This window comes from Nycticebus coucang, chromosome 3 (assembly GCF_027406575.1).
Source record: "Nycticebus coucang isolate mNycCou1 chromosome 3, mNycCou1.pri, whole genome shotgun sequence".
In the NCBI taxonomy this organism is placed as follows: domain Eukaryota; kingdom Metazoa; phylum Chordata; class Mammalia; order Primates; family Lorisidae; genus Nycticebus; species Nycticebus coucang.
This window is the reverse complement of record NC_069782.1, coordinates 135,845,649-135,861,299: the sequence shown is the minus strand read 5'-3', so window position 1 is coordinate 135,861,299 and position 15,651 is coordinate 135,845,649. Positions and strand designations below refer to the sequence as shown.

The 15,651-nt window shown below is 42.9% G+C and overlaps 1 protein-coding gene across 5 annotated transcripts in view; it reads left to right on the top strand.

Moving 5' to 3' along the window:
* Positions 1-15,177, top strand: part of SORCS1 (sortilin related VPS10 domain containing receptor 1) — a 521,473-nt gene extending 506,296 nt beyond the window's left edge. Inside the window, exons 25-27 of one of the 5 annotated variants that reach the window (XM_053584234.1) lie at positions 9,457-9,562; positions 9,675-9,834; positions 11,604-15,177. In XM_053584234.1, coding sequence (XP_053440209.1) covers positions 9,457-9,562; positions 9,675-9,834 — 266 coding nt within the window. In that variant the 3' untranslated portion in view covers positions 11,604-15,177. Of the gene's footprint in view, positions 1-9,456; positions 9,563-9,674 lie in introns of all 5 variants that reach the window. The other 4 variants (XM_053584235.1, XM_053584238.1, XM_053584237.1 and 1 more) reach the window with 4 other exon arrangements.
* The last annotated feature ends 474 nt before the right edge of the window (positions 15,178-15,651 follow it).

Below are 15,651 nucleotides of genomic sequence, written 5' to 3'. Positions count from 1 at the left end.
AGCAGGGTCCATTTCAGATTTACCATCTTATTCTTCCCATGCCCCTATGCCGTGCTTTGCAATTATTTCTTTAAGCCTATGGTTCATTAGGGAATGTGAAATAAATTGAGACCCTCATTCACTCCACACTGGCTAGATCTGAAGCACAAATAGTAGTTGCATGAACCTTTCCTAATTCTCCCTTGAAGAGAATGCAAAATGTTCCATGCAGAAGGTTCTAGAAAGCTGAGCTTTAAGGTTGAATAGGAGTTCACCTTTGCAGGTTGAGAGGCTGTGTTGATCAAAGGCACAGCAAGGTGACATTGTCTGGTTTATGTGTGAACGACAGACATGGTTTGGGCGCCTAGATCTGTATCTTCATAATTTGTATATTTACTAAAGGTAAAATTATGAGCAGAGAGAGAGAGATGGATTAAGTTTAGGAAAAGAAAATATGCTGAAAACGTAAGTATATATTTGTTGTCCCTTGTGCATATATGCTGGTGGGGAAGTTTTTATTGATGCAGGTTTGAGAAGATAAGGCATAATAGACATGGAAAAGGGAAAAAGAGGCTGATGAAAGGATTTTTAACAAGGACAGTAGGTTTGGGTAATAGTTTATAATCCTTTCCTTTTTAACAATGAATTTACAAATAGAAATTGGCAACCCAAGAGGCAACCCAAGAGATGGTCATTTATTTGATGGAGATGGAGACCTAGGAGGATGAACCTCTTTTTTGGCTGTCAAAGAAGATGAATTTGGGGATCCCTGTTGCACTGGATGTCATAAGACACCAGAGTGAAAAATCCCAGGAAGAAGCTGGAAATAAGGGAGTTGAAACTCAGATGAGAAAACCAGGACCAACCATTAAACTATGGGCTTTCATTTACCATCTCCTAGGAGATTTTCCAACGAGAAGAATCCACTGGCAGGTGATACAGTAAAGCCATAAATGTGGGTGTACATCTTTCAAGCCTCTTCACTATCTTTGAGGACTCTTGGTCTGGAGTGAATTGGGTCCTTTATGTTTGGTGGGGTCTGGGGTTGGGGAGTGGGCAATGGCCTAAAAATGTGTTGCTTCTCTTCAGGCAAAATAGATAAATTTCTACATGAGAATAGAGGGTAAAGAGACAGAATGCAGGAGGAAGCACTGGCATTTTATTTGAGAACACAAAGCCCAACTAGACTAATCTATACGAAGTTGCAAACAAGAAGCCTTAAGAGACTTTTGTATGTCATAGGAGTCATTTACTGGGCACATGAACTGCATTTGGGTGGTCAGATTTCTGCACAGATGGATGAGAAAAACAATAGCTGGCTGGTTTCCCCAAACCATTTGAGATAAATGAAACCCCGTCCTACAGTGGGAAAATCTCTTTCCAACTTAGGTCTGGAGATCTCCACTCGAATGTGCTTTTTCCTTAAACCTGTCCCTGCATTGCAGTTAACCCAGAAAGCTTCATAAAAATAGAGATTTTCCAGGAGGGAAAATCCCAGAGGGACTCCAGTGGGCCAGGAATCTTCATTTTTAGCAAGTTCCCCAAATGGTGCTCATGTAATTTCATCATCCACAGCTAGAGAGCCTTCCACAGACAGAAATCCATCTGCACGAGAAGGAAAGCTGAACCACTATCTCCAGTAATAAATCTGATTTACACTAGAACAGAGGCGTGAATTAAATAAGAAGGGCCTATGATATTAAGTGAGAGGAAATTAGCAGTACACATAAAAATCTAATTTCTTGGCATATTTAGAGCCAACCTAATTGGCAGAATGGATAGATAACAATGGTAATAAGGGAGGACAAAGACGAAACATGCCTCTGAATCTGGTATGTACTGTATCCACACCTAGATGAATGGCAAAGGCCAGCCAGGAGCTGGGGCCATGAAGCATTTGAAAAATGATTAAAGCGTGAACTAGAATCTGAGTGGCAAATGTAATTGAATAGCCATGAGTCTTGTGAGAACTGAACAAAGGATATTATCTATATGCTATTCCTGTGCTGGTCTGAGCAGGAAACGAGACAGACACATCTCACTATATTCCTGCACCTGTTTCAGAATCAAGTGCTCATCTGCCCTTAGCTTTCCAGTTGAGTCATTGTTCATCTGGGGTTTTGTACACATGTAATTAAAAAATAAATAAACTTAAAAGGCTAAAATGTAGCAGAGGAAGAGCTTCACATCTCAGGTTAAATTTAAAACGTGGAAAGAAAAAAAAAAAAAGCAGAGCAACATTGCTACCTCCGGTCCATCATTCTCCTTGTGTAAGCTGCTACATTTAGGGAAAGTGTCCTTTGTCAAGGGTATGTGTGGGTTTTTTAATAAAACTTTTATCTTGCGAGATCTTGGCCTTCATGTTTGATGCTGAGTGGCTTAATTTCTTTTGCAGGTGTAATAAAAAGATATTATCACAAAGATATTAGAGAATTAATATTTACAGGCTTCAGTTGCAAGCACTGGGTATGTTCTGAGTAAATTTCGGAGGGGATAAGAAAGTCAATGTTTGGCCTAGATCAGTATACATTATAAATTCCGCCCTCCAGTTTCCCCAGGCAGGGACTTTTCAATGGAAGGCAGACTCATCATTAGTCAGGAAGCTTTAGGAACTACAACAGGCGCTAAGCCACACTGTAGATGCAGATGCCAACTAGGAGTGGTAGAACTCTGAACTGTAGAGTACAATAAATTTTGAAATAACATTTTTCATCTGGGGATAAAATTAGTACCAGTAAAATTCTTCCACGGCTGATAAATTTATCTGTCTCTTAAGTTTCTGATTGCCTTATGGTCTACACAGTAATCGTTTTCAAGTCTTTTATGAGTAAAGTCACGGTGTTAGTATGTTTCCTTTCTTTTATTCTTTCCCAAAACAAATAGTTTTCCTCTTCATGTAATTATCTTATTTCACAGATACACAGACCCTGTGGTTTCTAACAGTTATTAAATTGTTACAGAGTTATATAAAGCAGTAACAGGTGCCAAGACAACTAAACATATCCCTTTCCCCAATGTGATTAAATGAATATGAGACTTTAATAAATCTACTAGGGACCCACAATGAGGTTGCTCTTCAGAGTCTAATAGATTCAGTTTCATCACCATTTTTTTCTAGGACTTCCTGGGGCCATAAAAGGGGTGATATGACTATAGGGTAACTAGACTTAGTTGACCAGGCTGCAGGATGTCTCTAGCTACCCTCGGATGAGCAAAAACAGGGTAAAGACATGCATTGGGTTAGAAATAAGTGATAGGATAGAGACATGCAATTTCCCAAAGGGAGGGCAAGGCAGATAGTCAAGGGAAACCAGCATGGGAGTAAACAGGACAGGAGAACGCAGTCATGTATAAAATACAGAGAAGATGCCAGCACCCAGGACAAGCTGTCTTTTTGACACCAAGTTTGGAATGACCAGAACTGGCCTGAGTTACATGTGTTGTATCAGCACAAGCTCTAACAGCACACTTCCTTCGTTTTTAAACTGTCTTACTTTTGAAGAGGCCATTTATGGTCATCTTACTTTTACTGCCATCCTGTCTGTGGGGATGGACGTTCATTAGCAAGTATTGGCCAGTGTAGAGCCCAAAGGTGAGAATTGCAAACAGCGTTTTGGACCAGTTGAAAGAGAGAGTTTTAAGGAGAGTAGCAAACCACTGGGGAATGCGGTGGCTTTGCTGTAAGCCTTTGTTAGTGCTTATTTGCCTAGTCTTGCCCTGTGCACTTCTCTGTCTTCAACTACAGATTACAGGAGCTCTGCTGACCTTGGCTAGTTTGCCCCAGAGTTGGAGGTTGACTATCTATAAGTTGCTCTAGAATGACCTTGGCTGTGATAACTAAGTTGTCCTTCACCTGGTTTCTCATCCTGCAGGAGACTGTTCTGGGCTTGCTCACATGTGGTCGTGGGTGGATTGCGTGAGAGAAAGCAGAGGTGTGCAAGGCCTTGAAACTCACCATTGGCACACTGTGGCCTCCACTGCATTTCATTGCCAGATGCATGTTACACATGTAATGATAGCCCAGATTCAAGGAGGGAAACAATACATTTCACCTCTTGGTGGGAGGAGCTTCAAATTCACAAGGCTTGGACACAGAGCAAGGTAGAGAATGGACACAGCAATGTAATCCAGCCACATGAAGCTGACTCTGCTGACTCCAGAGTTTGAATACTCTCTCTTGGAGCCAAAGCTAGAGCTACTATTAACAAGAATAGCACTTTGTGAGTGTGTGTGTATCTTTTGTTTTAGTGATCCAGGGTGGCATGCCCTAGTGATAAGGACTGAACACTTTGTGAATGGTAGTAGGTGAGCAGGTGGGGCTTACCAGGCGGTATTCTCGAGCTGTTATGCGTAGTAATCACCTGTGTTCCCTGTGACATATATGGATGTCTGGAACCCACACTCGGAGACTAATATATTCAGTGATGACTAGGAAACTACTTTCTCAAAAGTGTTCTAGGTAATTCTGACTCGGGTAGTTTGTAAGCTACACTTTGAGAAATACTTAATAGATTCCTCATTGGCTTTCAACTCTAAAAAACCAACACACCCTTTTGTCTACTGTTTATTATTTGGTTAAGTGACCCCAGATCCCTGTCATTTAAACTCACCCTTAGTTTAAGTCCAGAAACAATGCTTGGCTAAGCACCAGAACCATTAAAAGATATACTGAGGCATATTAAAATATTAAATGTTTTACTTGAGCAAACAGTTCATTAATTAGCCAGCACAAGGCCATAAGCCATCTGGGGCTTCCCAAGGGACATGAGGGAAAGGCCATTTGGTTAACATGGAGCAGTAGACTAATTTGGATGATTCCAGTGAAAAGTCCCTATTAGAAGTTAGTTGGTGGTGTCTGATTGGTTAAGTCTAAGCTTTGTTTTTGTTTTTTTCTTTTTCCCTAGAATATGAGTATTTACACTTAGTTAGGTTGTGGATTGCTTACATGAAAACCCAGGGCTCCAGAACTGCCTCCGTCTAATGACGCCCGAGTTGGTTACTTTAATAGAGTTTTCCCTAGTAATCCCCACCTAGTCTGGCTGGCAGTCTCTTGGCTTTATCTCAGTACAGTCTAGCCATTCGTACAACTCTCACGATTGGATCTGGAGGTGAACTGGAGGGAAGGCCTTGGCCAACTGGGGGTTCTCCACCTGTTCTTCCCTCTAGATAAGCTTTCTCATTGCTAGTCCCGGATCACCTCAATTTCCAAAAAAATATTTCAGATCACATGGATTCTGTGGTATTCGTGGTATGTCCCTAAACTTTAACTTGAGTTCACTTTGGAGTCGGGAGAGGAGAAAAGAAAATTTGAGGGATGGTGAACTTGCTTCTGCTATATCCTGGGCACACTAGCTTTTAGATTTGAAATGCACTTGGAGTTCACAGTTTCAGGGGCATCATTCAGGCAGAAGTTCTTCAGAAAACTTCTAATGGACTGAAAGGGAACACAAGACAGCCAGAAGGGGGTCATGCATGGCTTCACTGGGTGATGCTACCATATTGTTGACTTTAAAACTTGGAAATAAACCAAACTAAAGAGCAAAGTTGTACCAAGGGGGAAAGTGGTGCTCAGGTGAGGCATTTCCTGGTGAATGTTGGGTGGGACCCAGGACTTCAAAGGGTCTGTGGTCAAATGAGTTTGTGAAGCATTATGGCAAGGTTCAACGTGCTGTCTCCTGCAAGGGCTGCTGTGGACCCTGAGTACGCTGGTGTGTGTCGTGAATCCCCAGAAGGGCATACTACGTGTACCATTTTCCCAGATTATTTCATCATGGAAATCTTTCTCTACTTTTCAGGATTTTTTTTCCCTATAAAATACCCTTTCAGAAATATGATAGCAATAATATGACAATTCTAAAAATATTGAGCATGCATTAAAAACTGTGCCCAAGTCATGACAGTGTCCCTCATTTTCTTCTCACAGCTTCCAAACCCAAACACTCTAGTTTTATCTCCATTTTGATAATGGTGATAATGGAGATGAGGCAACTGAGGCTCAGTTTCAGGGACTTAGCTCATAAATGGCAGAGCCAAGATCTGATTCCAAAAAGGGATCATATCAGTTACTTAACCCCCAAATGTGGAATTTTGAGTTTACTCTCATACACACAACTGTGACTGTTTACTTAGCACTTCCTGCGTGTCAATCACTTCTCATAAGAAAATTGCAGTTATTACTGTATGCCTTCCTATTATGATAATCAACCCAGATCCTCACGAGTAAGATATAATAATTCAGTGCATTTCCCAGTTTCCCAAAGAATTTTAGAAACGATGTGTGCCAGCACCCAGGCTTAGAAATGTTGAATCACTGGGAGGATGGCTTCCATCCATGTTTTACTTTGTGAATAATGGCAAAAAATGGCTCAGCACTTTTCCCCACACATTTACCTTGTTTAAGCTGCAATTGGAGAGGGATTAATTTATGCTAATTCCAAACAACAAGCTAAAGCCAATTTATCACAAATGTACTCAACTATCGGAAAACCTCAGATATTCAGCTGCTGCCGTGAGGAGCAGTAACAGGCCCATTTATATTCAGGCACAGAGCGGCGGGCAGAGCCACCCAGGTAACACGGAGGGCAGTGGTGCTCAGTTTCTGCCACTGCCACTTTCTGCTGGCCTGCCTCTCGCAAGTGACTACGTCATACAGAGCCACGGGGAGAGGGCATGGATGACACGCACTCTAGAACTTGGGACGCTGAAGCTCTTTTTCCTGGAATAACAACGCTAATTACTTAACAATGTTGATGTCACTTGTTTGTGAATGACAGTTGGAGTGGGAATGATTTAGAATTGAAAGATTTAGCTGTGCGATGGGAGAGACAGGAGCAAGGAAAGAGAAGGGCGAAAGCTCGTGTGTGCGTGTGTGTGTGCACTGACACGTGCTGATGTGTGTTTACTTTTTCTGTGTTACCAAGAGCCTGAGACAATTTTCTCTTAGTTTTCTGTTTATTTCAAATGCCAAACCTTTCAAGCTACCTCAGTATTCCTCATGACATGGATATTCTGGTTATGCTGAAAGAGCATTTAGCTAGGAGTGAAAAGTTGAGCTTTATTTCTGCTTCTAACCATCTGTGGCCCCTCTCTGGGCCTCCATTTTTTCTTTGTCAAATTAAGAGTTTGCAGTAGAAGAGTTCCTTTAAGATATGGGAAGGGGAAGGAGAGAGAAAAATCTTTTAGCGTTGTGGTATTTGAGATTTGCTTCAAAACAATCCAGTGATTGGAAGTTGGGGATGGATGGGGTACAAGTGAAATAAAAGTAGCTATTGGCTGATGGTTGTTGAGCCGGGATGAGGGGGACAGGAGGCTTCATTCTCTATTCTTTCTCTCTCTTCCTCCTTCTCTCCTCCCTTCTTCCCCCTTTAAATGTGCACATACATGTGTACACATACACAGACATACATATACACGCATACATGCACACTTACACGTGTATCTATACATATACCTATCATCCAAGTTGGAGAATATATGATCTTTTAAAACTTAGCATTTTAACTTGTGCCACTTTTTTTTTTTTTTTTTGTGGTTTTTGGCCGGGGCTGGGTTTGAACCCGCCACCTCCGGCATATGGGACCGGCGCCCTACTCACTGAGCCACAAGCGCCGCCCAACTTGTGCCACTTGTTAATTTTCTTATTGTGTTAGCCCTGACCCTCACCCTCAGAAATATCTTTTTAAGTTTCTGGTGTCTACCTCTGAAGAAACAAAAACTTCCCCAGTGTTATCTATTTAACAAGGATCATAGTTGCTGTCTTCTAGTCAAGAAAATCAATGGTGATAATGTGTATGGTGAATGGTAGGTGCTCTCCTCCCCTGATGACTTCCTACCAATCGCCCTGTGAGTTCTGAAGTATTTCGGGACTTCGTTGATGTTGGTACTGGAGCTTTATTTTCTAATTTCAAACTTGAAGGAACATTGCCTGGGGTGTTACACTGCAGTAAGACCACGCCCATTCACAAACTCATTCACAAACTCAGACTCGCCCACTTCTCAGCTAAAATGCTGTTTGACTTACAGGGGAGAGAAAATAATGCCATAGAGGGGAGGGGTCCTTACATTCAGCGCCTCCTAAAAGTCAGTTCTCCTAAATGACCGTTTTCTAAGGAAGATGCTTGAGCTTGGTTTTTCACCAGAACTCTGTGTTTATGCCGAATATGCTTTCAGCATCGTTGCTGGATGGCTGGGATGTTATCCTACACAAATCAGGCAGGACAGAAGCAGGGGAGAGTCTTGTCTGACATCATTGGTATTATGGTCACTTACTCTTGAACTTTTTTCCTTGGGTGAACCAGAATATTGGCCTCTCAGCTCTCAACAGAGAAAATCCATGGAAAACGGTGCTAAAAGGTCACTGCATTTCTGGGTATCGCAGGCTTTGCTTGAAATGATGGGAGCTGAAGGTCAGCACCCAGGCTTCCTGGGGCACGTGGGGCTTGTCTTTTCTGCTTGAGCTATGCTACATTTGCAAAATGTCAGTTTCTAAGAGGGTAGAAATTAATTGCAAACATAGTCATTACAAGTACAACAGATTTAACCCCAAGATGGAGGACAGATGTTTTCCAGAATGACCTTTTAAGGGGAAACACAGGGAAGGATACTCTTTTACGGATGCAGAGGCTGCTTCTGTTTTGTCCTAAAGGAGAACTCACTGCATCTGAGAGGCTGGAGCTTCTTGATGTGGGCTGTCAGAGCTCTAGGAAGCTGTGGACTCAACCAGATTGCCCGTCCCTCCTCCAGAGTGACTGCCCTGGTACAATCTTCGTGTAGCTGTCAGGGTTCTGTGTGCAGAGACGTAAGCAGTCACTCTGCACTTCTTTCTCTCACACGCAGCTTCAGACTCCTTGTACATGGCAGCCACTGGAGTAGGGGTGGTTCAATTCACAAAAATGTTCTGTTGGTACTTTTATTAGTAATATATTTTGCTTGATGGGGAAAGCTTGGATGAAGGGTATAGGAAAATATAATAGTAATAAATAAAGATATTAACAATAATCATAATAATGATATTAGCAGTAGTAGAAATAAAAGGTAATACTTATAGAGGGCTTCATATCTACCTGACACTTCTCTGAGTGCTTTCTTTACCTACATTAGCTCATTTAATCCTGCAAATGACTGAATAGGGTATGTCCTATTTTTCTAATCATATCACATAAAGTACCTTGAGGTGAGGCAATTTGCCCAAGAGCACACAGCCAGCAAGTGGTAGAGCAGGGCTTGAATCCAAGCAGTCTGGCCGTAGGGTCTGTGCCTCTCCTCACTGCACTGCAGTGCTGGAACTGGCCATCTGGGGCATTGTGAGGATGTCAGGCTCAGATGTATCCCTTGTCAGCCCCCTGACGTGCATCTTATGCATACACCGCACGTAGTTTCTTGGGACTCCCCATGCCTGTGTGTGAACCTCTCTGTCCTCTCCCAGACTCTCAGCTGCAGAGGCCTTTGCTCATGACCATGCCTTATTTTCTCCCCCAGCGCCGCTGGTGGACCTCACTCCAGCCCACAGCGGATCCGCCATGCTGATGCTGCTCTCAGTGGTATTTGTGGGGCTGGCGGTGTTCGTCATCTACAAGTTTAAAAGGTGCGTGTCCCTCCATCCACGTGTCTCCCTACCTCTTCCCTCTCCCCGACGGGTTCAGAAGCACGTGTCACAGTGATGTGCGTAGCAGTGACAGTTTCTGTTAATGTTTTAGGAAGATCCCGGGCATTAATGTTTATGCCCAGATGCAGAATGAGAAAGAACAAGAGATGATCAGTCCAGTCAGTCACTCTGAAAGCAGGCCCAATATCCCTCAGACTGAACTCAGGAGGCCTGGCCAACTTATAGATGAGAAGGTGGAGTCACAGTCATAGGTAAATGATTCCCTAGCCATCAGCTCTACAGCCTGAGTAGGCAATGGCTGACTCTCTCTCTAACCCCTTTCTGGCTTGAAATAACCACTTTCTTTTGCTCTAACACCCCTGAGAGAAATAGTCGGATGCCTCTGTCTTTGCTTCTTCTTATCAGGATGAAAAAAATATATATTCTTGCTCCTATTTAGTTTTATTCTTTCATTAGTTTATTACTCTTTTTGCAAAAATCCTCCCTAAAACATTGGCCTCCAAATGATTTTTGAACAAAAAGCCAAGCATTTTCTCTAATGATACACAAGAAGGAGAGGCCTCAGAGGCTGGGGCTGGTGGGCCCGAAGGCCCGGCAAAGATTGAGGGACAGGGTGGGTATTAATTAGAACCAAACTTGGCAGTCTTCACCCCACCTCTGAGCCCCAGAACACAAATACAGGACTAATATCATGGAAGCATCCAGCCTGATCACCTGGGGAAGTTTTCATTATATCTACTAGCAATCTAGAAACTTTCCCTCAAAAAATGAGGGACCCGGGAACTTGAGGGCAAGAGGCATAGAGTTTGTAGAAGACCCAGGGAGCGGGGCATCCTCAGAGAGACCACTGGAGAGCTCAACAATTACAGAGCAGATTGGCATATTTCTTCCTCTTTTTGACTGTCCCTTAGCAATAGTCTTAAAATGGACTTCGTCCTATTTAAACAGAGCTCTCTCCACCTGTGAAGTAAGCATGGCACCCCACCATAGAGACGGAAGTTCACTTCCAAGCCCCACTACTTACTGCAGAACAAAGTTTCCAGGAAGTTAGACAAACCCAGGCAGCCACGATTGCTGATCCGTTTCTCTCCTTGGTTCCTCCCGTGTGTGTTTGTTGGCATCAGGAATTCAAGCTGTAAATGTTTCCACCTAGATCCCACATTGCTGACTAAGATGGATAAATAATTATCTAACTATTCATGCTTGGCTCTAATGTAATAATGCCAAACCATATAGAAGGCCTTTACATAAAATTTGTGATGTTACTTGGAAAAAAAATTTGTGTAAATGGAAACATAACCCTCACTTTAAATGAATGTGGGAAAGGTATGATGCGAATATTAAGGGGAAATTTAAATGTGATGACTGGCCCCTGCCATAGATACAGGCTGACGGCAACAACTACAGCCCTATCTAGAGTCTAATTTTCACAGTGCCCTTTCTTTTATTCAGGGAGACAAGGTGATACATGCGTAATTGCTTTGGGTTAAAAAGTAAAAAGGCTTTTTCTGTCTCCAAGTCCAGAGAAGCATTGACCCTGTCTGTTCACTTCTGAAGCCTCTAAGTGCATTTTGGGGGTCATCTGGTTCTGGGTCCCATTCCCGCAGGCGATTAAAGCACAGCCTCCGTTTCTCTATTAAGGTAGCAATTCCTCCTTTACCAGGGACATGTGGCAACGTGTTGCAAAGTCTCTGACCCCTTTCCATTTTCAGTGTCATTAAATGAGTAAGTGTTACACGTTTTCTCTTAGGAGAGTAGCTTTACCCTCCCCTCCCTCCCCTTCTACTCAACCTGGTGACTCATCTCTCCGATTGCAAAGAGCAAGACATGCCAGTCCACCTTCAACGCCAAAGGGATCGGCTGCTGCGGCACAATTTGCAATTTAAGGAAAACCCCCAAAGGCTACAGGCGACCTGCTGATCAGGAAAGAATTTCGCTCTTGTCAAGTGCATCATCCTTCATGACTACTAACTTTATGTTTCTTTTCTTTCCTCTGTTGTTCTGTTTCCTATTTCGCCAGGAAGTATTTCCATAGTTGCTGAGAATCAAAGCACAAAAGAAATCCCTACCTATGTAAATGTTTGAATGGAGGACGCCAGTAAAAACAAAAACAAAAACATCACAACAAAAAAAATAAATAAATAAAAACAATCAAAATCCCAACAAACAAACAAACACTCACTGCATCGGGACTTTTTAATTCTTCAGACACAGACAACAAGGGTTTTTAGCTTTAAGCCTGTGCATGTGGACAATACTTTGAGAACATGTCTGGAGGGGCAGTGTACAGGTGCTCTATTTTAAATGGAAAACACTCCCCTCCCTCTTTCTTCTTCTCTTTCTTTTTTCTGATCGGTCGTGTTTGTAGGAAATTCATAACATATATAGGCCAAGGAAATCTGCATGTATTTTTGGAAACATTCTTGGCTCTAGATCTAACAGCTATTTTAGCACTACAGGCTGACGGGTGGATTAGCCACCCTGGCTCCTTTCCTAAGACATAAAGACACGCACAGGAGTTTGAAACCCTGAGCTGTTATTCTGTTCCGCTTTCCGTATGGTCATTTTCCCTCTGAGTTAGCGTCGGTAGCTCTGTTGGTCAACAGTGACCACAGGGCTGCTTTCTCCATTCTCTGTGGCTACAGGGACAAAGACGAGGGGGAGACCCGTGTAAGCAGGTGGAAAGGGAAGGCCGGGAGCAGGATCTCTTCCCACCGTGACCGACTGCTTCCCTGTATAGCTCTTCCTACCCCTGCCCCGACTTAGGGAGATGACGGAATCCCATTACCAGTTGTCTTTCCTTCCGTTTTGTTTGCCATCCACGCGTGGTCCTGCTCTATCAGTGTCTTCAAATCTCTTCTTTCCAATCCCCAAGTAATTCTTCAGCTGTTCCCACTTTTTCTTCCCAAATATGTTGCTAGATTCTGGACATTAACCCTGACGTTTCCCAAATACCGGCCTCCCCTCTGCCCACCCTGCCTCCCACCACTCACAGATCTCTGATCCCGTAGTCGGTTTTGTATGCTCCCCAGCATGCCAGCTTCTGTGCGCAGCGACCCAGCGGCATCCTGCCTGCAGGGTTCACTTTCATGTACCCTTTGTCTCTCCCTCTAGAACCTGCCTTTCCACCTGGAAACATATAATGTGTGTGAAAGAGTTGATATATATGCAAAGCAATTCAAAGCTGGCCATGTACTTTGGAAAAGAAAGCATACAGGTGAATAATGGTATTCTCACACCTTAGCAAACAAACAAAAAAAATCTCATGTGGTTTCAGAAACTTCCTGTGAGAAATGTTTTGAATGTATGACTATGTTCCAGGGCAATTTCTTCCTGGGATGGTTGCTGTTACCTGGTACTTCCTCTCTCACAGTAGAATAAATATATTTGTGAAATAAAACTGATACTTTAACCAGAAGAAGAAGCAGGTTAATGGACTTAATGTTTAAGAGTGTCAAGAAGTCTTAGGGAATATATGGCGCTCCTGTCTTGCGTTAGGATGGGTGTTTGATGATTTGGAGTGACCCTAAGGATTTCCCACGTGGGCTCTCTGATCTCTGAGTATCCTCATACTATTGAAAGAAAAATAAGTCAGTATAAAGGGGGAGGGAGTTTTTTCATTAGCAGAGTGGATCGGTTCAAAGCTAATTGGCTGGAAGTACAAAGAAATTGCAGGGCTGTTGTAATGAAAGGTCCAGAGAAAGAAGGAAATAAAAGCCCGTGCAGCTGTGTACTGGGTACAGCACGCTCTCAATTACAGGAGAAAGTAGTTCCGAAAACCACTGAGAGAGCTCAGCCTCTTTCTTGGCTGTGTCCACAAGCCAATAACAGGGTATAACAGGGGCCCTGGTGACAGTGGGCGTCCTGCAGATCCTGATGACTCTTCCCTTATGTTGCTTAGCAGAGAAAGTGTAGCAGACCTGCTGTCAGAAATTAATCACATAGACATTTTTATGGTCAAGGATGTTCCACATGGATCTAAGAAATGGATTATGCCTGAAGCAGCCACCTATTTGCAGAACTCAATTGATCTCCCACCTGCCAGGCTTCCTATCTCACTGGAAACACCCCCATGGATCCTTTTTGGTTAGAGCCTCCTAAATTAAATCCGGAAGACAGAGTATTTGAAAACTAGAAGAGGTTCACTCAAACCAGCACAGGGAGTGCTCAGAGTTGCATTTCATTTCATTCTAATTAGAGAACTAGGAAAAAGAGGAATAATACTCTTAAATTTTGCACAGTGCCTTGCCTAGAGTAGTTGTATGAAAATTATTTGTTGAAGAAATAAGTGAATGAAAAGGCGTAGGGAAGAAGGGGCTGTAAATCCTAATTAAAAACAGGTGGACAGGAGATGCCTGGCATTTTGGAAAGTGACCAAAGGTGGCCAACTGTACATTCAGCACCCTCTGGGTCCTGGCGTGCCTCTCCTGGAAGCCCCCTCCCACCTGTAGAAGGTTAATGAACTAAGATGCTGCTCAGAGAGGATCTCCTTAATCTTAGGGCCTAGGCCACTGGCTCTCAAGCGTGGTACTCAGACCAGCAGTATCAGCCGTCACCTTGGGCTTGACAGAAGTACAAATTCTGGGTCCACACCCCATACCTACTGAACAGAAACTCTAGAGCTGTGTTTTTCAACCTTTCTTTTTAATCGCCTGGCACACTTGAACCTATAGTTAAACTTCCTCGGTACACCTAGATTATGGTGGTTTTTAAAAAAGAATTTTGTATATATATACACACACACACACTGTGCTTTGAACTTCTTTTAAAAATAATCTAATTAATGACCTTTCCAGTTTTTCACAGCACACCTGAGGTTCTTTCGCGGCACACACAATGTGTGTCACGACACTGGAAATCACTGCTCTAGTGGCTGTGCAGTGCTCAAGGGGATGGCAGGCCCAGCAAACTATTTTAACAAGCCCTCCAGGTGACTGTGATGCACACTGAAGTTTGAGAACCAACTTCGGTAGTATTCAGTAGTTGGCCACTCCTGCTGAATCCTACCGGGAAAGCAGTGATGAGAGGCTACACATTGGAGGGACCCAAGTGCCTACCTACTCACTAATGCAGGTGCAAAGACAATGAGGAGTTGGGTGGGCATCAGGACAGAAGAAGGTGCTGAGAGGGGTGTTTGTGGAAGGTAAGATTCAGGGCACGCTAAAACTCTTAATACTGCAACATTTTCCAGAATCCCAGAGGGCAAACTGTGCATGCTCTACCCTGCGCTACCCAGCCAATATTTTCTCCCTTGCCTTATTTGTAATTGGATCCACTGTCCAAAATACAGAGGTTTGCTTTGCTTTTCTTCAGAAGTTCCAAACAGCAACTTTGAGAGCAATGGGGTGCTTGGCAGCTGTTCTGTCTTTTCCAGGATTCCAACTGAGCATTGAAATCCTTCATTTGCCAACTTATTTTTATAGGAAGCCAATTTAAAAAACAAATGAAAGTTTTCTTATAGTATTGGAACTACTTCTAATTTTAAAATGACTTTTTTGATGTATTTTTGGTTAAATACTATGTAGTGTAATGTATAATTGCTCTTGTTTATTGCTTTTACAATCATATTTATTAAACAGATACTGTCTCTAAAATCTTTGCCTCAAGGTGTTTCTTTGTCCCAAACCCTTGGTGTTCAGTCTAGACATAGAAATGAAGTATTTACAGGATTTCGGGAAGGCCAATTGCATGAGAACATAGCAAACACCACAGGCTCTGGGATTTTTAACTAACAAAGTAGAGTACAGTCTACTCCCTGAATACTCCTAGCATTTTAATTATGGTAGTGTCTCTTAATTTATTTAAAAATTACTCTAGCCTGTAATTTCAGCATGTGGGGAGGCTGAGGCAGAAGTATTACTTGAGGCCAGGAGTTTGAGACCAGCGTGGGCAACATAGCAAGACCCTATGTCTATGGAAAAATAAAAATAAACTAGGCATGATGGCAGGCACCTGCAGTCCCAGCTAGTCAGGAGGCTGAGGCAAGAGGATCACTTGAGCCCAGGAATTCAAAGTTGCAATAAGCTATGAATTCACCACTGAGTTCCAACTTGGGTGATAGAGTGAGG